This window comes from Sycon ciliatum, chromosome 10 (genome assembly GCF_964019385.1).
Source record: "Sycon ciliatum chromosome 10, ocSycCili1.1, whole genome shotgun sequence".
Lineage (NCBI taxonomy): Eukaryota > Metazoa > Porifera > Calcarea > Leucosolenida > Sycettidae > Sycon > Sycon ciliatum.
In genome coordinates, this window is record NC_088652.1 from 25,328,451 (window position 1) to 25,352,870 (window position 24,420).

Here is a 24,420-nt window from a genome sequence, read left to right on the forward strand (position 1 = left end):
TCCGTCTCTGGAAGACTGTCGACACGGGGATCACTCTCCATGGCTTTCCCACCATAAGCACGATCAGATTCTTCCAGGTACATTACGACGACATCGTCTTCAGCGGCTGGCGCTCCCCATATTTGCGTGAGAATTTACTTGGCGTGCGCCCCGCTCCGTAATTTGAAATTCTCTTGCATCGGCGGCTGGAACGAAGTATTATCTATCTGTCGTCGGTCCCATGGCCGGGCCCAGAGCGAATTACTGCTTGGTCCTCGTCGGAGAAGTCATCCGAGCACGAAAGGAACTCACAACTGCACGGAGTACAGAGTGGTATCAGTGCATCGCACTGTCGATCTACTTCGAAGTACACAATGCATGCAGTGCGCGTAGATTTTTCCGCTTTCGATGTTTTTTCAAAACGAAACCGGTCACTACCCACCCACCCATAAACGAAACTTTTTCGTTTCGTGAAAAAGATCGATAATTACGGATGGCCCCTTACTGTAGTAAAGGACGTTATAATATGTGAATGGATACTTTTGAAACGGTGTTATTTCGATCGAATCACCTTGCACACATCCATGCTCTGTACGACTCAGTGGCTGACCGTCACGAGACGAAGCAAGCACGTGGAACTCAGGCGGTCTGCGAGTATTCATGCCACAGACGAACCCTATTTCCAGATGGCCAGGACACAGCGATATTTCAATATCTACTCCAGGGCATCCCTCCATAAATGGTGCATCTGCACGGATGGTGGCACAGTCGCCATTAATCTGTCGTATAATGGTAACCGGAAAGGGTGCAGCCGGTGGTATGCATGGAGTGAACGATTGGTAAGTACGAATGTTCTCCTGAGGGCCGATAGTGGAAGGGTTCAGAAATACTGATGTACCCGCATACACCACCAGATTGTCGCGACCATCTCCTTCATTGAGAAGCATCTGTGGCATTTCGCGGAACTGTATAGGCGAGGGGCATAGAAATGCACTTCGATACGAAAAACTGACGGGAGGTGGTACTTGAATAGACCGTACACCTGCCCATTACATACTATAACGCATTACTGGTATTGCTACCAGGCCAATAGTCTGGGTTGACACTGCCCATATTTGGATAGCGGACGTCTTCAGCTTGCGCTTATCTACGGGGGCACCAACACTGCTTTCACTTGAACACAAATTGGAATGTTTGACCTAATAAAAGCGACATCAGTCCTTGGCGAGACAACACTTCTTGATAGGTCTATTCCCCTGTTGTCAACGATCTTGCCTATGTTATCAATCTGTCTTAGTGTAGATGGCAGCTTTGTGTCCAGAAATAGCCCGCGAGGCAATCTCGCGCAACTGGCTTCATCAATGGGTGGCTTGGCATTTCCGAGAACCTTAGGCAAGTGGGGACGAATTTTGAGTAGTATATCGGTATCACTTGGAAAGTCGTGAATGGCTTTGTCTATGTGTTTGACATCGCAAATAGCTACTTTGAACGTTCTCCGGTATTGTCTCAGGGAATGGTATTGTTCAGCACTCACTTTTCTTACCTCACTGATTAAAATCTGGTTTCGCTTTTCAATGATGGCCGTCAGGGCTTCGCATCGTTTATGTATCATTGTTCTCATTATGGGAAGCTGTTGACTGCAATTCCCAATCCGCTGCTCTTAGCAGGTTATCTGCATAATCAAAGTGTTTATCCACTTCATCCGGTCTGCCGTGAGGCTTGATCATATCGTACAGCCTTCGTTTCAATGCTGCCGCATCTGTTCCTGCATGTATATCTGGAACTTGATCAATATGTGAGGCGTGATTGCTTTTCAGCTTACATGGCTCACATAAGACTTCTCGACATTCCCTGCAATAATGCAGTAGCTCCCTTTTGCTGTGGACAGGGCAAAAGTGCGTTCTCCTGTTTTGTTTGACCTGTTTCGCGCAGCATTCGTCATTCTCCACGTGCTTGAAATCCGAAGCGACTGAACCCACTTTGTTCATCGTTATTCTACTTGGTGCACTATTGTCACTTGTATTCTTGGTTTCGATCTGCTCAGAATTCTCGTTATCGAACATGGAGTCATCGACCAGCGAGTGATTATGACTGCGAGCAGGTGGCGGGCAGGGAGTAAGGCGACGACAGTTGGCACAGCGTATTCTCCCGTCCGGCTGCACGTTGCTTTGCAAGCATTCAAAGCAAATCTTGTGCAAACACCTTAGTAGCTTTCCTGGTGCCCGAGATCTGCAGAATACACATCGCGGTCGCATCGTGAAACGGAACCCAGCAAACCTTTTTAAGAACTGAGGAACTTCATTTCATAATCACGTCATGACATGAAGATAAAAACAGCTGAATAAGTTACTAAAATGTAGTCAAGGACACTTAAACATGGATAAGGTTAGCTAAATGTGTTGATAGGGTTGAAGGTGAAGTATTCTTCACCTCGATCTATAATGACATCAATGACATGTTAGCTAATGCGACAAAATACGACTTGGATGTGTTTTGATGGTGACGCATGAATGGAACTGTAACGTGAATAGGTCTTACACATGAATAGGTGTTAGGTTTAACAGTCACAGTATCGTATGCCCTGGTCCAACAACACAACTAGGGTCTGAGTAACATACACTTTCGTTGTTACATTCATCAGAAGTACGTTTTGTCAGGTACAGGTGTACGACAACTCGCCATCCAAGCAGTTGAATATGCCCAGCTCGGTAAAACAGCCGGGTCTCCTCCATAATAACCCAGGCACTGTTCTAGATTATGATCCCAAAAATGTTCAGACCTAACTCTAGCTTATTTCAAATGTGGATTATAGGCTGAATAATCTTGCAAAGGAGAGCGATGCACATAAACCCGCAGGTAGTTTCGTGGTCAGAAGAAAATGTTGAACGGACGCTGCTTGTATGACCACCACGCCATAGCTTAGCGTTAGAGCATTGCTGGTCATAAGCGAGTGTCCTGGGTCCGATTCCTGGTACCGACCGTAAATTAACCTGTTTGCACATTTACTTTAAAAAAACAGAATGAATATTGAGATGGTATTTGAGGTTTGACGAGTTTCGGCTAGGAGCACAACGTTATTATTAGTGCATGGCAGGGAGGGCCTTATGTCTTGTTAGTGCCCGACAGGTTATCCTGAGGGCCGTAGGCCCGACGGATTACCTGAATGGCCTGAAAGGAGCAGTGACCCACTTGCGACTTTTGCATGTATTGTGTCAACATTGTTTACGTTCTTAGGGGGAGGGGGGTTGGGTCCTAACTAAATACAGTCGTCCCTCTCTAATCCGGCACTTTATAATCCAGCACCCTCGATAAACCAGCACAATTTTCAGTAGCCAAAATGTCCTCTTCATGCACATTGCAGCAGTAAATCAGATTTGTTAATCCAGCACCCTCCCTAATCCAGCAGATTTTCGTGGCACAAATGGTGCCGGATTATAGAGGGACCACTGTAATTTGTTTGGAGAAAAAAGTTGGACATTCACGGACGGCCCCTAATATGTGTTACTTCCTACACAGCACACTTGGTCAGATGAAAGAAAAGTACTTAGAAGTACATGTATCACCAGTAAATATCAGGTCACAAATCAGGTCAAGCAGATAAATACTCAGGTCAAGTTGGCATAACAATAAGTATTACGATCGCTGGTCAGAGCGGGGCATGCAGCAACAGTAAGCCAGGGAGAGAGCAGTACTGCCAGCAGGGAGTACAGGCACAATGAGAAGTATAAAAAGTTTTTGCCAGCTAGCTGGCCTCTGCGTACACCGCAGACACACCTACGCACAATAGAAAGATACAGATCACAGTAGTAGTGTGGTCTTTGTTCACTCACGGTGGAAGATGGAAGAGCTTAGCGTAGTGTATAGATGAGCATGAAGAAGGGCATGCCACCTCACGTATATACATGTACACGTATGTACCAGACCAACATGATGCAAGAAGTGAACCAATGTGGCGAATGGGGCCGCCGGATAATTAACCAGCCTGAAGCTGGCGGAAAAAACCTCAGGACCCCGGCGGAGGCACAACCCTGAGGAAAAACCGGTTAGAATAACCCCATAAGATAAATGAACAAAACGTAGCCTGCAGGACCTAGCCCGAAGTGAGAATAAAGGTGTGTGAGGCTCATCCGACCACAAGTCTCGGAGTCAGAGTCACACAATTGCAAGAGTGATTAACTAACTTGATAAGAGAGAGAGAGAGAGAGTGTGTGTGTGTGTGTGTGTGTGTGTGTGTGTGTGTGTGTGTGTGTGTGTGTGTGTGTGTGTGTGTGTGTGAGGGGGGGGGGGGGGCAGATAAGATAAAACAATGGGGTGATTCAGCCACAGTGTGAAATGTTACATAGTGAGATGTAGCTTGGAGCGACAGCACCTCAAACAAACACAGTCCGTGTCACTTCTCACGTCATTCACTATCCGCCACGGCCAATCCGGCAAACGGATTGCGGGTGGCCGGAGCGGCTGCGACCGCACGTGACGCTACCACACGACAGGAACTATCATCTGCTGACGATGCGGCAGCACTGGAGTTGCTGCTAGCACTAAGCTGTGCCAACAGGTTAAGGCTCAACTCATCATGGTCCAAGCCCTCCAGTTGGACTGCAACAACGCTCTTTAGTTCGGGATGGCACATCCATTTCGCTAAGTCTTCAGTGTATTTCGGCGGTCGTACGAACAGTGCTATTCTGCCGTCTGTCGCCAGGCGCAGAATATGATTCGCGGCACGGTAGGTATCGGGACGGGCGCCCTTTGCGGTACGGAAACCCCTTTCCTCCGCCCACTTCTCACAGACGTCCCACGCGGACCAGGTGTGGCCGTCACAACGAAGTGAGCTTGAACTAGCGTGGCCGTTGCACGGCGGGTTTGTTGAACTGTCGACGCATGCATCGGATTGTGGAGGAACAGTCGGGCAGGTTTCACTTGTTTTCTTGGCCAGTCCCAGTCGGTACAACAAATTACATCCCAGGCGCGCCGCCAGATAGCCGACGGATGTATATGGCTCACGCACTTGGGAAATAGGGTACATTCCGGACAGGATCTGTAGCTGTTTTTCAACACGTGACGGAAAGACTAGGCCAGGTGAGTCGCACAGGCGGATGTGCGGTGTGAGGAAGTGCGTCTGAAAGTGCTTCGTGTGGCCGGGTGTGCGCGACGCACTTACAACTTTCTTGCCAATCAGGCTATTGAGAATGGAGGACTTACCCACATTGGGATGGCCGACCAGACCTATTGTAATGAAGGACGGCGGTGAGGATGCTGTTGCCGCTGCCGTAGCTTCATTGCCACCGTTGGTACCGTTGCTGGAGTATGCGGTATGCTTACGACGCCGGCTATGACGTACTATCTCTTCGTGCACTGATGCTGCTGTTATTCCAGCATCGTCGCACACTTCAAACTTTGAAAGTTTATCCGTCCAACCGGACAGCATACTGTGATCGGCCACCACATTGGCCAGGGCGCGGATCAGCTGACGGGCACCTTGTACGCATATCATGCGCCGCTTAGCGCCGCACCGGGCGTGCGACATCAGACCCTTGGCGTCGGAGCGCTGGCTGCTGCTCTGGTTCCCTGGGCGTGCCGTGTAGAGGACGACGTGAAGTTGCGGGAACAGTCCATAGAAGTACTCGCGCCACGCCAGTACCACACTCGCCGGCACCAAGTCTATCTTGTTCAGCACTAGCACGAGCGTTTTGTTCAGTTCATGTACGACGTGGCGGTACAGGGATGGTGGGAAGTGCAGGATGGGATGGCGTGCATCGGCGATAACCACTATTACATTCGACATCTCCAGCACACGCCACAGCTGCCGCCAAGTCTCCAGGTTCCGCTCAAAGTAGCTTAGCGGATGGCCGTGTGTATCAGCCATGAGCCGGTCAATGTACTCATTGAAGTAGCGCTGCTCCTTAGCTTCCAGCTGCTGCTTGCTCAGGCTGTATTGCCAGGTGGGACGAACAGGCATGTCGATGTGCTCCATACTTCCATAGATATCTTCATAGGACACTTCCAAGTCTTTTTCTGCCAGGGTTTGCAATGGTTGACGCGACTCCCGCTTGCGCTCCTCGATTTCGCTGGCACTTTCTTGGGCAAACATCAGTTTGTATCTGTCTTGACGCCTTGTCTCAGCCACGGCATCGCCTACTTCGAACTTGGGCTCAAATTTATCTGCAATCTTGGCACTTTCAGACGTGACCAGTGTTTCTTCATCTTTATCTGAGTCAGATGGCGAGTCTGAGCGTATCTCCAGCTTCTCTTTGGCAGGCTCCTCGCCGTCCTCTCGGAATCGCTGCACATCTCGCTTTCGCTGGAGCTGGGCTCTCTTCTGCTTGCCACTGAACGGTTTCCGACGTCTGTGTTGAGGCATTTTCAACAATGTCAATAAATGCAGATTGCCTGGAAAGCACCACAATCCACCAGAACTGGAGGCGAGAATCCAGAAAGCAAAATTCTTCTTTCACCTTGAACCGACAATATAGCACTCTGTCACCTGGTTCTAGAGGTCTGCGTTCAGAAACAAGGAGTTATAAAACACAAAGTATTGAATCAACACCAAACGGAACCGATTTCTTCTTCACTACTGACTTGTGTAACGTAACTGAGAGAATGCTAGTTCCCGCGCTCACCTTTATACCAGGTTGTTGACGTGGGTGAAGCACGTGAAAGGGCTTCATGATCCGCGACGCTTAGAACCTGAGCGTACATGCAAGCCATAGTCTAGGACTTAGGAGCAAGATCACCGTATCACGCTGGGCCTCGCCATTGCTGTTTGTCCATTGTGCTCTGCGTTGCCACGCGTATCCGAGGACCCATTGACGTCACACTATAAAATTAACAGCCCCGTTATTATTACAGGGTGCGACCCCGTTATTATTATTATTATTATTATTCTTACATGACAAGTAAGCGTGGACTGTGCTGACTGCTGAGCTCCCACTGGGCCTTGACGGATTATGCTAGCATAATTTTTCGCATAACTCCTACCAAAATCGAATAATCGCATAATTCAAGGCAAATCGCATACGAATCGCATAAATAATGGAATAATCCGCCTGTTCGCACCAAATCCCATAGAGTTGTACATGTTCTACAAGTACAAGTAGATACAACAGGAAGTCGTAGGTTTACGACTCCCTTGATAACATGTTCAGACCATTACAATCAGTGATGGTCGTAGGTCGGACGGTGCGTTGACCCCGTTGAACTTTTGCTACTACAGCACAATGCCCTATAAAAAAATCCCCTGTTATTTTGCACAGAACCATCATTAGCAGCATATGTGAGCATAATGCGGCATAATATGATAACTTTTAGCGTAAAAATAGCATAATTCTGCAATTTTTTCAGCAATGCGAAAAGCATAATTTCACGAAAATATTAGCATAATCCGTCAAGGCCTAATTCTTAGGGCCGATATATTGTACTATGCGATAATACTGCTTGTAAGAATAAATATACACATAAAATATGTGTTATGATTATGAAAAAATGAGTGTTCATTCTTGTAAGCAGTATATTCTTGTATACGACCACACTATAACCGATACGCACTGTACTACTACTACTACTACTACTACATGTGCGCAACGGCAAAATAGAACAGAAACCGTTGCGTTGTCTCAGGATTGCCTTAGCTTTGCTGCGTGCATGAAACACGCAGCGTTTCAACAATGATCTAGCCGGTTGCCACAATGATCTAGCTGGTTGTATCTGTTCTCTTCTGTGTGTTATTGCTGCACCCTTGACCTTGTGCCGGTGCTGAGCATTCTGGACAAGCTGGGGTTTCTCACTATTGTAGCACATACTAGTGTGACATAGCACAGTCATGTACATGTCATTACATCATTACATGTACACAATTACGTCGAGTTAGAGTTACATTACGTCATTTCATGTAGAACATACAACTAACACTGTTAGTGTTACTATGTCTTAGCTACAAACAGTCAAAGACGCATTGCTGATCAAAGTATCTTGGAAGACTGCAGTGCAACTAGTGACAAAAATAGCTATCATCATGACATACTACACACAGTACATGTAAAAATAAATGTTCACGACAGTCAGTTTGGGACTAGACTGCAACAGTTACTTTACAAGCACAAGACACAACATTGGGACTGGCACATATCGTAAAACTAAAAGACTGCAGTAACAGTTGAGCACATCAACAACGGCAAAATTAATGATTCACCAGCTAGCCTAGCCCCTAGCCAGATCGCAGAGTCCCCACTTGACAGTGTACAACGATGACGCGATTACTATACCACAATTCCAATGTACTGTAAGACCATGCTCAGGTCATGTTGTACAGTCAACTTCGCTAATAACGACTGCGGATATAACGGCAATTTGCGAATATCGACAGAATTTCCATGCCCAGAGCAAAGTCCCATCCAAATGTATTACATACAATGAGACTTCGGGTATACTGTAAATATACAAATTTTCGGCAGCTATTTAATTTCGGCTATATTCGGCACCGACCCAAAACGCCTAAATTAAAACGCCGATGAAATTTTTCACAGCATCTGTCGCACTATACCATGCTCTCTACCCCACGCCGAAAATAGATCGCCGCCGAAATGTCAAAAATCGTGAAGTGCCGAAATTTTGCAGCGCCGAAATTTTGTATATTTACAGTAACGACACTTCGCGAATATTAAAGGACATTTTTCTGATGCCCCGCCGAGCGAAGGTGACTGTACTTGTCTGTATCCTCATGTCATGACGTGACAGTCATCATTCTGGTCATTGAGCCAACACCAGCCTCGTGGCCCGTGGGTCATATCATGCTGCATATCACGGCTTGATGTCAAGTGCCGTTCCATGTCCACAGCTAGCTAACGCCAATTCGCGCCAAGTAGATCTACGCACCAGCTACATACCCAGTGGTTCTACACCGTACACCCTGTAGCTAGCTGTACCCTGACCAGGCGCGCGTTCACACTGGCGCACCCGCCTCCTGGCCTGGCCTCCAACAACAACAAGCGCTAGCCCTGTTAGCATGCTGGCCTTGCACTTGTACCATGTACCATGATGTACAGTACAAAGCAAAGACAAAGACGAAAAAGTGCTAGAGCACACGTAGATCTCTACGTACATGTACGCGTCTACTCGTAGCCTCATCGGCAACAACACCAATACAACTGCCAGCTGAACTGGCCAGCCGTGGATCTACTGTTGTGTGATTGTACTGTAGACGTGTAGTGTAGTGTAGATCTAGTACAAGCAAGCGTAGTTTTCTGCACTTGGCCTGGGCAAGTAACGGTTGGGGTCATCATAACCGTGGACCGATACCATGGATACCACGCCGCAAATAGTTCTCTGCAGAAGCTGGCGATCGATGGTAGAGTAAAAAGCAGTATGACCTGCTAGTCGTCACAAACTGGAGGAAAGTCTTTCTTGAGTGCAGGTCAACGGCAAGGAGTCGCAGCTGACTGTTCGGAACGATACTAGCCGGATATGCGTGAGAACAGCCAAGAGAAAGACGGCCAGTACTCAGGCCATGGCTCTGGATTCTCTTTAGTTTTCACTCAGCTCACAGCGACACCGTTGAAGACCAGGGCGAAAGTCTCACAAATACATACCGGCGCCCTAACGGTACGTTCTAGATTAGTGTCTTCGTAGCATTTTCTCCGTGCAGATGTGTGCACCCTGCCACTCGTGTGTTACTGAAGTGGTCTGCTATCACTATCAGTTCGACAGTCGTCCGCCTTAGCGGAAAGCCGAAAGGGCAGAGGTAGCCGAATCTTGTCGGTGTTCCCGAACCAGTTCTAAATCCTGTTCGTTGCACCCGTGCTTGTAATTGTATCATCTGCCGCCATCTGCCTGTTTCAGTTTTTAGCCGCTTGCACCGGTCTGTGGCGAATACGGATAGCGGAAGCAGGTGAATCGTGTTCTCAAGACTTGCTACTTGCTAGCAAGCCTTGTTCCGGGTGGTATGAGCCGGCAACGGGAGGACTCTGGGCACAAGATGTACGGAGGACCGGGCGGCTGCAGTGTGCGCTCAGTTCTTCTAGTCAGCCTGATGGCAGCGAACTGCGCTGTTGGTGTGGATATACGGCTGGCACAAACATTCGTGTCTCGCTATCTACCTGGTGTTAGCGACAGTAAGTTCTCCGAAGTTCTCTGTAAGGCCATGTTTGCTAGGGCTTTCTGAAACTTGTGTTGTGGAGAACTCTTTGGTGTGCACGTATGCGCTTACACCATGCAGCGGCCGAGGGTGTGTATGGAGTGACGTACTTCGAGTAGCAATTTTCAAAATGAGGTCAAGAGCAGAATTCACATGGCTTCGCCACTTGTGTGGTTCAAGCAGATATCTGGTGCTAGTCTTGATCTGTTGTTGGTTGACAGCATGAAACAAGGTGGAGGACACCGTCACCGTGTTCGGAAACAGTGACCTTACTACAACCATCCACCTTGGTGTTGGATGGTTGTAGAAAGGTCACTGTTTCCAAACACATGTCCTCCACCTTGTAACATGCTGTCAAGCAACAGCATGTTTGAACAAAAACAAGGTTTATCTAAGAGTCTTGACCTGTGTCATTCAGATCTTGTTGGCTATCTTTGCTATCAGAACATCTGTGGGTGCAATCCAGTGCATTTGCAGATTTGGTGCTTCTCTTGCGATGGGCGTATATATCATAATTATAGAACATGGTTCAAGGTAGGTGTGTGTGTGTGTGTGTGTGTGTGTGTGTGTGTGTGTGTGTGTGTGTGTGTGTGTGTGTGTGTGTGTGTGTGTGTGTGTGGTGTGTGTGTGTGTGTGCATAGAGAGGTGTAGCTGATCCCCATGCCCCATGCGGGGTACGCGCCTGGTATAGGTGTGTGTACGCATGCTTGTGCAGAGCATAGCTTTTGGATTTCATTTAGCTCGGACAAATGTCCTTCCGTTTTGAAATCTGTCCGGACATGCCCGGACATTTTCCACAACACATTTTTAGGGTGTTTCTTCTTTCTTTTTTTTAGTAGTACTGAAGTATATTCACAATGACTCATTATGTGGACGGATCTGAATTGACTGTAGCAACAATGCGTTGCTGCGGGCGGATCAAGTAAATATAGCGAAGTCTACGCTTGAGACTACGGTGTACGTGTTAGTTGTACGATATACAAGTCACATTTGGCACGACGCTACGGAGAAAGCCCAACTCTGCATAAAAAGGTCGAAAGGTCCTCCTCTTTTTTTTACTTTTTTGACCGTACACTATGTCCTGCGAAATTGGAAACGTCCAGCCGAAAATGGCCGGAAAATGTTCGGCCGTTAATCTATGCCCTGCTTGTGTACATGCGTTGCAGAGCTTTCACGGCCGATTGAAAATGTTTTTTTTTTAAATCCAGTCCGGGTTGTGAACTGTTTGAAAAGAGAAAAGGGAAGCCAACCTACCCGGACTCCAACCTGAGGCAACCCCCTTGTGTGGAAAGCAAGGTTGGAGCCCTGATTGGTTAGTAATCGTTTTCACTCTTCTGACAGACGACTTTCCTGACAGTTTACATCATAAAAAGCTTGGATATGTTGGTGAAGATAAGTGTTTGGGGTCTCATCCTGCTGAAATCCGTTGAGGTTTTGAACACTGGCGCTCAGCTCAGTTCCTGTGCAGGGATGTGACCGAAATCTACATTGTGTGGACGCTGATTGCCGGGAGAGTGTGTGCTGAGAATGGAAAGTTGTACTATACCAGGGACATCGGACACGGTGCGGTTACTACGGTATTGACCGTACCACTTTCTGCCCCAGGTAGAATCTACCCCGTGAATCAATAAAATACATTGATCTGGACTCTAAATTTCCAAAACGTTTGCTCAGCCACCCCTCCCCCACGAATATCTTGTACTTCAGATGGCTGACCGTACCACACTAAAATACCTTCCGACGCCACTGTATACGCTCATACTATACGCTCATAGTATACGCTCATACTTTGATTATCCGGGCAGTCCGGGACCGGGCACCGTCCATAACCTTTAAATGTCCGTAACTCCGAGTTTTCTTTTTTCTTTCTTTTTTCTACTAAATCCACATGTCTCCAGACACTGGGGTGAATAATGGAGTGCGGTGGTGGGGCTCATTAAGCTCCGCCGACCAGAGGTCTCGGCTTCATAGCTCGATGGACGCACCAAAGGGAGATCGGGCAGGGAGGATTAAGTTGAAACAGAAAAAAGAAGACTAAAGGATTGTATTGCTCAGTGAGCACATACATTGTGATGAAGAAGGGTCATGAGTATGGCACATGGCATCACTATTTCCACAAAAAGTGGCTAAAGATTACTTACCGTATTTCCGCGATTATAAGTCGCAGCTTTATACACTAAACTTGAAGGGTCAAGAAGGGGGTGCAAGAAGGGGGTGCGACTTACAATCGAGTGTAAAATCCTACCTATGTAAGTATATTGTAGCACCGTGGCTTAAACCTAAAAAAGGGTTGCGACTTATAATCGAGTGCGACATATAATCGGGGAAATACGGTGTATCTCCACAACCACTCGCCCAAAGGGTGCACTATAGACCGCCGCGTCCGTAACTTCGGTGTCCGGACAACTGAGGTAGGAGCATAATAAATATACTAAGAATGGTGTCCTCTTCAAGCTGCCATAACCCCCAGCAAGGAGCAGGTTACAATGTCAGCAGGTGTGTGTAAGATCAGGTTGTGCAAGGTAGGCAAACGTGAAGTGGCTCGGGCACTCAGTTCTGCACTAGTCCCGCTCTGCATCGCCAGGGTCTGTAGAATGTGCTGATGTATTTATTGGGTTGAGGGAAAGATGCAAACGGGAAAAGTCTGAAGAAAAAATTGACTGTCACCACCAGGACTCGAACCAGAGACCTACTCTTGAGGCCATTCAATGTGTGGATGACTACCGTACTCTCTGGAGTACTGTGACGCATTAGTTTGCCAGACACTATACCAACCCTTGGAATCCCTGTATTTTAAAAAAGCGGACAAATTTCCCTGAACAGACGTGCTGTGGATCAAACTTGCACCCCTAGGCTGGATCAAGCGGAATCCTGTCATACGGGGACAGTTTCCGCTGCATCTGGTTTGCTGCGTCCGGCTAGGGCAGGTTCCACTACACATGCATGAGCCGCACAGGTACCAGATCATGCCATTCAGGATCTCGTTCTCATTTTCCGTGGCTGATCCAGTGCAATGTTCTAGTATTGTAGCTCCTTCTCTGCCGGTCGTTGGTACGCCAGTTTCAGTTCATCCATGACTGCCTTCAGCAAGGCAGTATGATGCCGGCAGGCCTTCCCTGACACAGTTTTCTCTCATTGCTAGCCACACCAAGAGTTGAGACATGGAGGACCGGACACGTGCTTGGGCATTTCCGTATCTGTTGAGCAACTGTGGCAGAGTGATGCCCAGATGGCCCTAGCTATTCAGTCTTGTTGTTGGGAGTATTGCAATAAACCATTGAAGTGGGCAAGCTTGACCAATGACAGGAATGCGAACAACAGAGAGAGAGGCAAGGAAAAACAGAAGACGAGTAATGGGAAGAGCGCACGTTTCGGGGAAATCAGTGGCAAAATGAAGAACAACACCTGCAGGAAGCCATTTTCTCTCTTGAGCAGTTGGCGACAGGGTACGAAATGTTGGTAGTGGGAAAATAAATATGAAGAAGACGAAGGCACTTTGTGTTGAGGGCAGGGGGCTGGAATTTAGTTCATTTCAGAAACGAATCACCGTCACCAATGTATGGTGTATAGCGAAGGCCATTGAGAGCCTCAGAACGATTTTAAGAGATCTTCATTCCTGCTGCTGCAGTCTGGATACAGGTGTGGCATTAGTTTCGGTAAAGGACCTGCGAACGTGTGCTGCAGACTTCCAGGTGGTAAACTACACCGCTTCCTGGGACCATCTCGCTGTCTTGTTTGCTTTCCCAAACCTTGCAATATGCAATGCTTTGTCAACGCCTCCAATCACTGGCACCACATTCTGTGTGTTGTGCGCAATAACTGTTTGGTCACTAAAGATGCAAACTGGAAAAGTCTGAAGAACACCTTGACTGTCACCACCAATATTCGAACTAGGGACCTTCGCTTGAGGCCATTCAATGTGTGGATGACTTCACCACCTGGACTTGAACTAGTGGCCCTTGCTTGAGACCATTCCATGTGTGGATGACCTAACCACCTGGACCCGAACAGGGGACCTTCGCTTGAGGCCATTCAATGTGTGGATGACCTCACCACCAGGACTCGAACTAGGGACCTACGCTTGAGGCCATTCCATGCGTGGATGACTTCACCACCAGGACTCGAACCAGGAACATTCGCTTGAGGCCATTCAATATGTGAATGTGTGTTATTTCCTCACCGCTATTGTAAATGTATATCCTGGTGGTGAAGGTGATGGCCTTGACCAGGCCATCCTCGAGGAGGTCTCTTCTCACCACCACCACCTCCTTATTGTTCTCAACTCCCTGGAACATGTGTACATTAGTATACTGCTCACTGTTAATGTACTTGAACGTTTTTGTTGTGAATGTGGTTACTTGGACGGTGTTGTCAGCGCTCACCTCCTTCCTCGTAACCACCACCTCCTCATGCACTTGCACTGTTTCATCATGTTTCATCAAAAAGGCAAGAAGAGATCAAGATGGATTCAATGTGTGGATGACCTCACCAGAAGGATATGGACCAGAGACCTAGTCTTGAGGCCATGTGTGGAGGATGACTACCATATTCTCTGGAGTACTGTGAAGCATTTGTTTGAGTAATCAATGTTTGGTCGCCAAACCCAGGAAAGTCACCCCGGCGCATCCATGTGCCGTCAAAGCTCACAGACACGTGTGACGGATGGTCAAATCCATTCACGTGTAGCATAGGCTGCAGCTCTACACAGCATGATTGTGTCTCTTGGCTGAATAGTCCGTGTCCAGTCCTCCTATCTCTTCCACTGCTGCTGACGGCTGGTAGAGTGCTGAACCAGAAAGGCAGCGGTCCTACAAAGGGGGATTTTCCTTTGCCCAGCAGAGAGTTCTCAACATAATAATGTGGAGCACTATTACAGACAAAGGCACAAAGGACGTGTTACAGAGTATGTCACAACTCCGAGTCTAGAACACAGCATTACCCACTTCAGCGAGATATCGGCTTACAAATCGCAGGATATAACTATTGGTGCATTTTAAGCCGAATCTGCCACACCAGTTACGACAGCCCTGCACTGAAACTCACTCAGGTTGCGTTCTTTTGGCCTCTGTCTGTCATTTGTGCTGCCTCTTTTCCCAGGAGAGATTTACCTCCTGGAAAACGGATCACGCACGGCGGAATCGACTCGCCCCAACGGAATACTGGACTTCTTGCCCGGACACGACACCATCAAACTGGAATGGAACAGAGGCGGAATGGTGAGTAGCATGCATGTGTGTGTCAGGACGGGTGTTGGACACGCTACGGTCACTATGGTATTGACCGCACCACTCTTTGCCACCAGGTACCCTGTGAATCAATCAAAAGCACTGATTTGGTCTCCAATTTTGGAAAATGTTTAGCGCAGCCACCCCTCCCAGAAAGTGTAGTGTACCTCAGATAGCTGGATCTACCACCCTTCTGACGCCAGTGAGTATTCTGAGTTTCTCACTCCACATATACTGGCATACACAGAGACATAGACAGCAATAGCGACAACGCACAAAGTGAAGGGTAGTTGGTCGCAGCCAGATATGAACCGGATAACGAGTGAGGTATGGAAGCAAGGACTGAGAACAGAGTGTCTCAGATAGAATAGGCTTGCCAGTGGATAGCAGAAATAGGCCATGATGCAGAACCACTTGGGACGGTCAGATTAATTTTCCTGGACCGAGCCAGCCGGGAAAAAAACCCTCAAGCCGACGGACGCAGTTGTGAGGGAAAAAAACGGGTGTTTACCCCCAATGGCGATTAGGCATCATGTAGGCATGGCAAGCACATCACGGCAAACAGTGATAAAAAGCAATGATAATATGCACAGAAATGAAGGGTGGGAGGGCAGGGACACTGGTGAGACTCAAAACTGCTGAAGAAGTCAGGAAAAGAAGCGACAATAAAGAACACACCAGATGCCATATTTGCAACTGAAAACTGTTTTCTCGCTGCACTCGGCCGGCGAGAAATGCAACGTATGACTGCCATTAATTGATAAAAATGTAATCAACGCAATAAATAGAGTAAGCTGCGCACTCAGTACAAACACCATTACCAAAACTTGTTTTCATGTAAGTAAAGAAGCTTGTTCCTAAACGTTTTCGTCGCCATCTCATCAGAGGATTACTGGCAAATCAACAATAGCTCTAAACTCAATATATATATACTTCCTCCGCGTCATCGAAATTGTCGCAGTTTGACTTTTGATATAAAACGCGGTATTTACTCACCAGCACTCGTACCAGAGGCAAGGAATCGGACATAGGCGATAGTCATCAGTATAGGGTGACGGCAAAGTTCTATTTTCTGGTATTGGAAGCTGGAATTTTTGAACTAGACGGAATTTCTTCGCTGATGTCGCTGCGATGGTAATTTCGACTTGCTGAGATCAGTCAGGCGTTGCAGCCTGCACATTTCTCGTGCTTATGGCCATTCACTCAAGCCCCATCACTGTTTTACCTTAGCTGGGGTGAGAATGACTTCGTGGAACAAGTGGCAGCGCTTGGAGAAACATCGAGGGGTCGGCAAACTAAATGCCTGCAACTGCGATAAAATGTGTCGCTCTGGCCGAGACACTCAGTACTAGTAGTACATGATTGTACCTGCAAGAGCCGTGTAGACTCTACACGTAGTGCTAGTGATGCACGCGCAGGTGCCGTACCATGGTATACCAGTGATGCTGAAAAAGAGGGCGCGCTGGACGTGATACTACACTTACCTGCATGAGCTGTGGGCATGCCACGGCTAAAAAAAGCTTATTTTCAAGATCGAGGTGATTCCGCCGACGGTAATCAACCGACCTCGCAACGATCGTGTATTCTTACTAGGCTTCGTTGGTGGTGAAGTAGAAATCATCCAGAGCTAGCAGACGACAACCATAGCAGCTCTTGTCCTTAGGAGAAAGTCAAATCGTTTGAGGTGAGGCGCGACCAACTTTCAACCTTCCTTGAAATATTTCGGAACGATATTTTTGCGTCCATTGACATCAGCGACGACGAGGACTTCATCTCTGTATGAAAACTCTCAGTCCAATTGTTCTGGAACGTTACTCTAGTCTTCAGACTATCATACTGTGTAATAAGTGTTGAATGGCTTAGTTTATGGAGTTGTCAGTAACAAGTGACAAGTCACTAGTCAAACTGCGACAATTTCGATGACGCGGAGGAAGTATACGCACAATGCAAGTAATGCATGATGAGATGGCGACGAAAACGTTTAGGAACAAGCTTCTTTATTTACATGAAAACAAGTTTTGCTAATGGTGTTTGTGCGGAGTGCGCAGCTTACCCTATTTATTGCGTTGATTATCATTATTATGTGCATTTTCGCGTTCAACTCGACCGATAGGTCCACTTCTTCGCTTGTGCTGGACAACGAAAGCAGGAGGATAACAAATGATACGCTGTGGGAAATAAAATCTAACGATCACTGTATCAGAACCAAAACAGCACAAATCAGAAGGAAAGGGGCAAAGGAGCTGCAGAAGTATAAAGTCAGTGGTGGGTGAACAAAGCAGTAGAAAGCGTTGAGTGATGGTGTGGTGGATCAGCAACAAAGGCATCATCCAAACATACAAGTTTACATGTATGTTGAGAAGAAGTCAGATATTGCAGTGTCATCCGTCCCTTACAGATCCTTTTCTGTCACCCGTTGACACAGAGCTCGCCACTCGGCCCTATCCGCTGCAATCTTCCTGATTCCGTGCAAGTCTTCCAGACTACTCAGCTTTCCTGCATCTGCTGCCTCCAAGTCAGCAGATAGTGTACCCGGCAGGCTGATCCTCGGCTGTCCTCTCCAGCCCTTGAGGTCCTTGCTAGTGTAGTAGCTGACCATTGCCTGGATGGCTCGTGTGCTGTCGGACAGACGGAGGACATGTCCGAATAGCTTCCATCGCAACATCTTGATGGTGTGTCTGATCGGCTGGCTTTCACATCGGGCGTATAGTGCGTTGTTCGATATTGTCTGAGGCCACCTGATGCCTATAAGCGACCTCAGTTGACGCCGATGGAAAGAGTCCAGTCGCTCCTGAGCTGTTTGGTAACCGCCCACGTACCAGAGTTGTACAGCAGTACAGGGATGATGGGATGATGAAGGCTTGGTATGGCCGTAGGCGAAGCTTTTCGACTACCGTTAAGCCAACGCAAATCATGCACACAAAGGTAGAGTGTGGACTTCGTACTGCAAGTCAACAAATATTCGGCGCACATTTATTTTTCAGCTATTTTCGACCCGGTCATATTTGGCTGAGAATTTTTTGCCGCCAAAATTTTGTTTTTCAAGTGTGACAGTGCATACAGACAGGAGCAGAGCAGGCCGAAAATTAAATGTGGTGGAAATGTGTTTTAGCTCTCGGAGGCCGACATCTGAATTGGCTGAAAATTTGCAGACTTACAGCAATGGAGTTCACACGCAACACGGTCCCAAGGCTAAACTTCAAACAACCTGTGGATCACCGGTTTGCGTGAAACTAGCATGTAACGAAAGCCTCCCGAAATCGGTGTGAGGCAGCTCTGACCATCAGGGTATTTTGTCCTGTGTGCTAAGAATCCGGGCTGAGAAATTCAACTGTTGACCATATTAATGGTATGTGCGTGTTTGTGTATGTGTTTTGTTCTTTTTTGTTCAGGAAAGTGTGCGTTACAAACTTGCAGTTCAAGTCAAGAATAGCAGTATAGTGTCGGAAGCCATGCCAAGCATTGCACCCTATGGATGTCTTGTTGACTCCAACTTCACTGGTAGGTAGGCCTGCCAAGATCATATTGTGCAGAGGTTTTTTCTCTCTTTTATTGTTAGTCATAATTTGTAACTTGTAGGTCCTTTACTTTTGTATACATGATATACATACAGACATACTTACAATATCGAGGAGAACATGGATGCAGTGAATGGGATTTTTGATCTTTGACCACTTTCTGGTGAGCTGATCTACTCACCTCCCACCGCTTTAGAAGCTGCATCTGCGCCTTGATCCTTGAAGGGTGGTGGCGTTCCTGCGGATGCGGAAAACTCGGTTTCCAGCCGAGTCTCACGCGAACCGTGAAAACAAATACTTACAGTGTTTTACGGAGTAAAAGCAACTCTGGATTGTACTGTGCAACAAAATTTTGTCACGGAATACAGGCACCGACCGAATGTATCACCGTGAATTTGGCCACCGTAGTATAAGCCATTTAAGAGAGCATGTCTGAGAATACCAATGTATGTGTGCAAGTGGATCTCTCCGATTTCGCTCAACATTTGCAGGTAGGTTCCCTTTGGGGTGTGGATCGATTGTGCAAAGCCCTTGAAAACATTTCTGAAGGGAACCTTGAAATTTGCATACCCCTCAAAAATGGCCGAAATATCACATTATTTATGGGTCTAGAAACGAGTCACGCCACAGCGTATCCGAACAAGCTATAAACAAAACTCCATCAAGCCAACATTGCCTCACCTTAGAAGAGTTCCTGGAGCAGTACCGCTTAGCCACGCCAGGATCCCAGAAGACGAGGTCCATCACCCCCTGACGCCACAAATGATCGTCTTGAAAATAGCCAATTTACAAGCGCTGGCAAAACAGCCAGCTATGTCCTCAATTGGCCAGAACTATACACCAGCAGATAGTAGAACACCTCTTCTAGCGCTGAGGACATGTCCCCCATCTTCCTTTTGGGGTTTTCTTGAAATAAACATTTTTGAATTTTTCCACTCGACCATGCTGAAATACGGCCAAAGTCATACCTGCGCAGGAAAGCTCGCCCCTCCGCGACGTCTCCTCAGCAATTTCTACTCCAACACTACTACCAAGGCTGCAGAACAAAGTGTATTGTTGACTCTGACAAGGAAAAGCAGCGGTGATCACTTGTCAGTCCAAACGACTAGCTTCTCCTTGCGCGACCAATAATTTTTTGTGCGGCTGTTGATGGAAAATTGACTGAAGGCATGAGCGCAGTTTTTGAATTGCAAAAGGCACGGTGAGATCGCGTGCTCTGTGACGTAGGATGATGTTTCCCGGATCACGAGACGTGGCCATCGATCGCGAACGTGTCTGGCCAGCTGGAACGCTATTCGGAACAGACCATTATGGCAGAGGTAAGATGAGCTGCATTTCCTGCTTGATCTGCTGAAAACCCCCACAAACTGTCCTAGGAGTGTTGCAATGGCAGCAAGCCGTTGAAGTATGCCCCTCGTACAGTGTGGAGAGTTATTCATCTTTCACACTTACCTCCTGCAATCCCGAACATACCGTATTTCCGCAAATAAAACGCCGTCCTCGTATACAACGCCTTCCTCGTATAAAAGGCCGGGGCAAGGGGCGATTGAAAAAATAAAAGACCGTCTCCGATTAGAAGACCGGGCCAACTAAATGAGTCTCAAACTTGTGTAGAAAATAGAAGACCGTGCTCAAACTGTGGGTAAAAGTAGAAGATCGTGCTCAAACTGTGTAGAAGAAAATGGAAGAATGGGGTTAAAACTGTGTGGCGAAAAATAGAAGACCGGGGTCAAACTGGGTTAAAAGAATAAAAGACCATCCTTGAATACAAGACCGTCCTCGATTATAAGGCCAGGTTAGGACGAGGTTGAAAAAATAGTAGACCGGCTATTTGTGGAAATACGGTAGTCCAACAGTAAAAGTCCCTTGTTTTCATGTCGATGCTCGACGAAAGCTGCTAGTTTGGTCGCTTTGTGTTGACTGGCGCGCGAGCAGCACTGGCTGCACGCACTTGTCGCGTGAACTGCATGACAGATTTCTAATGTCATAAAGAATGTGATTTCATCATCATTTCACTGGTTTTCGACCTACATGGTCAGGGAAAGTCCCAGTCCCTGTTCGTAGGCCTACAACACGGTCAGCGTGTTCTTGAGCGCAGTTACAACACAAGTGTGATCACTTCCAGACCAACGGGCGTTCAAGGCGAGTAACAAGCACGCTTAACAAAGGTGACTCTGAAATCTCGTGAGCCGTGATCCACGCGACTTGGCATTCTTGCGTCACAAGGCACGTGATTTCACCGTGCCTCTTGCAGTAAAATTCAAAAACTGCGCTCATGCCTTCAGTCACTTTTCCATCAACAGTCGCACAAAAAATTATTGGTGGCGCAAGGAGAAGCTTGTCGTTTGGAGTGACAAGTGATCACCGCTGCTTTTCCTTGTCAGAGTCAACAATACACTTTGTTCTGCGGCCTTGAGAGTAGTGTTGGAGTAGAAATTTGCTGAGGAGACGTCGCGGAGGGGCGAGCTTTCCTGCGCAGGTATGACTTTGGCCGTATTACAGCATGGTCGAGTGGAAAAATTCAAAAAAGTTTATTGCAAGAAAACCCCAAAAGGAAGATGGGGGACATGTCCTCAGCGCTAGAAGAGGTGTTCTACTATCTGCCGGTGTATAATTCTGGCCAATTGAGGACATAGCTGGCTGTTTTGCCAGCGCTTGTAAATTGGCTATTTTCAAGACGATTATTTGTGGCGTCAGGGGGTGATGGACCTCGTCTTCTGGGATCCTGGCGTGGCTAAGCGGTACTGCTCCAGGAACTCTTCTAAGGTGAGGCAATGTTGGCTTGACGGAGTTTTGTTCATAGCTTGTTCGGATACGCTGTGGCGTGACTCGTTTCTAGACCCATACATAATGTGATATTTCGGCCATTTTTCAAGGGCTTTTCGCAATCGATCCACACCCCAAAGGGAACCTACCTGCAAATTTTGAGCAAAATCGGAGAGATCCACTTGCACACATACTTTGGTATTCTCAGACATGCTCTCTTAAGCCTTTTTTTGGCTGAATTACTGGTGTTCCAAGAGCAGCTTATTCACCGGGAACACGGTACTAGCACCGGTGTTCTTCACCTTAATGGCAGATGTGTGGGCCAGTTTCGCGGTCACGACATCAGAGAGATTTTTTCGGTCGCGTTCTAAGTTGATGCACAGAGTGTGCGTTTTGGTCCCTTCCCAAGCTACGACACGGAAGAAAAGAGTGAAGTTGCCAAATAAGGGTAAGCTGACAGTGTGAAATCCCCGCTTCTGGTGAACCTTCGAACACATCATGCAACAGTTCCCGCTGTTGCTGATGCTGACTCTGGATGTCGTTTTCTGGTGCTGGCTTGATTGGCTGGGCATGCATCCATGCACGAACGGATGTCGCTATTCTTCTTTGCTGCTATCACAGCAAAATTCACCCATTGCATTGGGAGAACCATTTCTCCAATAATTCCGGACTACTGAATTTGTTTTAAGAAATCTATTCCGAGAGGCCAAAAAAGGTCGGCATGGCTTACACTATAATGGTCAAACACTCAAACTAGCTGTGATAAATGGGGTAAATGTCTGCATTTCGTGACAAAAAAATCTGGGTGCGGCTTAAACTCCAGTGCTGCTTATACCGCAGTGCAGCTTATACTCCACCACGGCTTATTCTCCAATGCGGCTTATACTCCAGTGCTGCTTATACTCCAGTGCGGCTTAGACTCCGGAAAATCGGGTAGCTCCCACTTTGGATTGAGAATGGCTGCAATGGGAGATGGAGATGAGCGCCCACTCCTGTTCAAATGCTGCGTACGACCAAGCGCAATATAGAGCTTCCTCTCAATCAAAGACCGACCAGGTGCCTTCACGTGGCGGGAGTGTTTTCACGAAAATCTGAAGGTTTGAAGGCCGAGTTTCTGGCGCCTGAAAACCAGTTTGCTCCAGGCTCTGGGTCGCAGCGGAGCTTGTCAGATTGTGGGCGGAAGAGCCCAAACGTACGGTTAAGGGTGGCACCTCTCAGGGGTAGTGGGCAAGTCCTTTTGTGTAACTGGGGAAAGGCTGCTACCTTACTGGACCCGCTGTGTTTGTCGGGAAAGGTCTTGGTTGACTAAAGGCTAGAGCGGCGCATCAATAAACACGTACTGTAAGACATGTAAAATAATTAACGAGGAAGAAAATCTAACATTTTAACGGGTGACATTTCTTCGTTATAGTAAGTTCTGTTGAGGCCGTTTGGACCCATATGTGATATGTGCGTATTTGCCTGAAGACTGCAAGATCGTTGTCGTCTGTTCTCGGTAACCAATGGATTTTGGGCAATCGTTAAATTTGCAACTCGTTAGAAAAACATGTCTTACAGTACCTGGAAGGACCTGACCACCCACCAGATTATCGGTGGTCTTGGGAGCAAGTTGCCACAGCAACCCGGATGGGTTGGTGATGATGATGATTATGATGAGGATGAAGATGAAGATGATGAGGATAATGCAGATGTGTACAGGTTCGCATTGAGTTCCGTTTTGAGTTCCTTCTTTCACTCTATTGAATTTGATGTTTTGTCATGTTTGCTTGCCCGTATACTGTAATTCCACAAATTATTGGCCCGTTCAAATTTCCGCCTCCCAGGGCTAAACACACATTTCGGCCACATTAAATTTTCGGCCTGTACTGCTGCTTCCTGTAAACTCTGTTGCACTGAACCTTGTAAAACAAATGTTTGGCCAAATATGCCCGACCAAAAATAGCCGAAAATAAATATGTGCCGAATATTTGTGGACTTACGGTACGAGGCTGTTCCGCTAACGTAGATACGTTAGTGTGGCTACAGCTCTATACATTTTATTTCTGTTCAGCTCTTGACGTAAACCTGGCCTGCGCCACCAACATTGCTGGTTTCACCGACATTCGGCTGCTGATCAGCTTCAATGTTGTTACTCTGAACAGAACCGTTCCTCCAGATCCGTTCATCTGCTACAAGACGTGGAACTCTGCCATGATGCTTGCCAGCAGGAGCATCCAGATTGACCTGGTCTTTGTCAAGCAATGCTCCGGGTCCACTGCTCGTAAGTACCAGTGCTGCATGGCGGGGAAGGGGGGGGGAGGAGGGGGGATGGTTCAGGGGGGATAGTTCAGGATAGAGCAATGTTGCTACAGTAAAACCTGTGACTAACGACCACCCCTTGGTGCCAGCAAAAGCGTTTTTTAGTAGCAGGTGGTCTTTAGTTAGAGGTTTGCACCGCGCGACCATATAATGTATCCCATTATATGATATGTATGTAAAAATGCAGCAAATACAATTCCCCAGGACTAGCGCTACGCCATTCTTATTTCAGGTCCAACAACACTTGGAGAGAAAGGCGGAGAGATGGAGAGAGAAGATTATTTTTTGCAGACATCAAAGTTAATATTAATTCAGCTGCTACTTCTGAAGCCAGGAGTCAAACGTTCCCTGTGGAAGTCTCATTTTGCGCTGGGCTTCAAATTTGTTCATGCGATTAATCGTACCGACTGTCCTTTTCCAAGTTTTTGTAACTTCTGGATTGCTTGAACGCGATCTTTCAGCATCAGGACCTTGCGGTGCTGCTTTGTTTCTGGATTCCTTGATGCCA

General features: G+C 47.3%; 2 protein-coding genes across 4 annotated transcripts in view; one reads left to right on the top strand and one right to left on the bottom strand.

Moving 5' to 3' along the window:
- Positions 1–4,278: 4,278 nt before the first annotated feature.
- On the bottom strand, positions 4,279–6,555 carry LOC135825795 (guanine nucleotide-binding protein-like 1). Its single transcript, XM_065338418.1, has one exon. It carries the CDS (start codon positions 6,335–6,337, stop codon positions 4,382–4,384), a length of 1,956 nt encoding a protein of 651 aa, XP_065194490.1. The 5' UTR covers positions 6,338–6,555; the 3' UTR covers positions 4,279–4,381.
- Positions 6,556–9,280: 2,725 nt separating this feature from the next.
- LOC135825665 (uncharacterized) overlaps positions 9,281–24,420 on the top strand; it is a 51,362-nt gene continuing 36,222 nt past the window's right edge. The window contains exons 1-5 of one of the 3 annotated variants that reach the window (XM_065338286.1): positions 9,281–9,573; positions 9,818–10,082; positions 15,203–15,321; positions 18,723–18,831; positions 23,665–23,874. In XM_065338286.1, coding sequence (XP_065194358.1) covers positions 9,914–10,082; positions 15,203–15,321; positions 18,723–18,831; positions 23,665–23,874 — 607 coding nt within the window. In that variant the 5' untranslated portion in view covers positions 9,281–9,573; positions 9,818–9,913. Of the gene's footprint in view, positions 10,083–15,202; positions 15,322–18,722; positions 18,832–23,664; positions 23,875–24,420 lie in introns of those variants that run through there. The other 2 variants (XM_065338285.1, XM_065338287.1) reach the window with 2 other exon arrangements.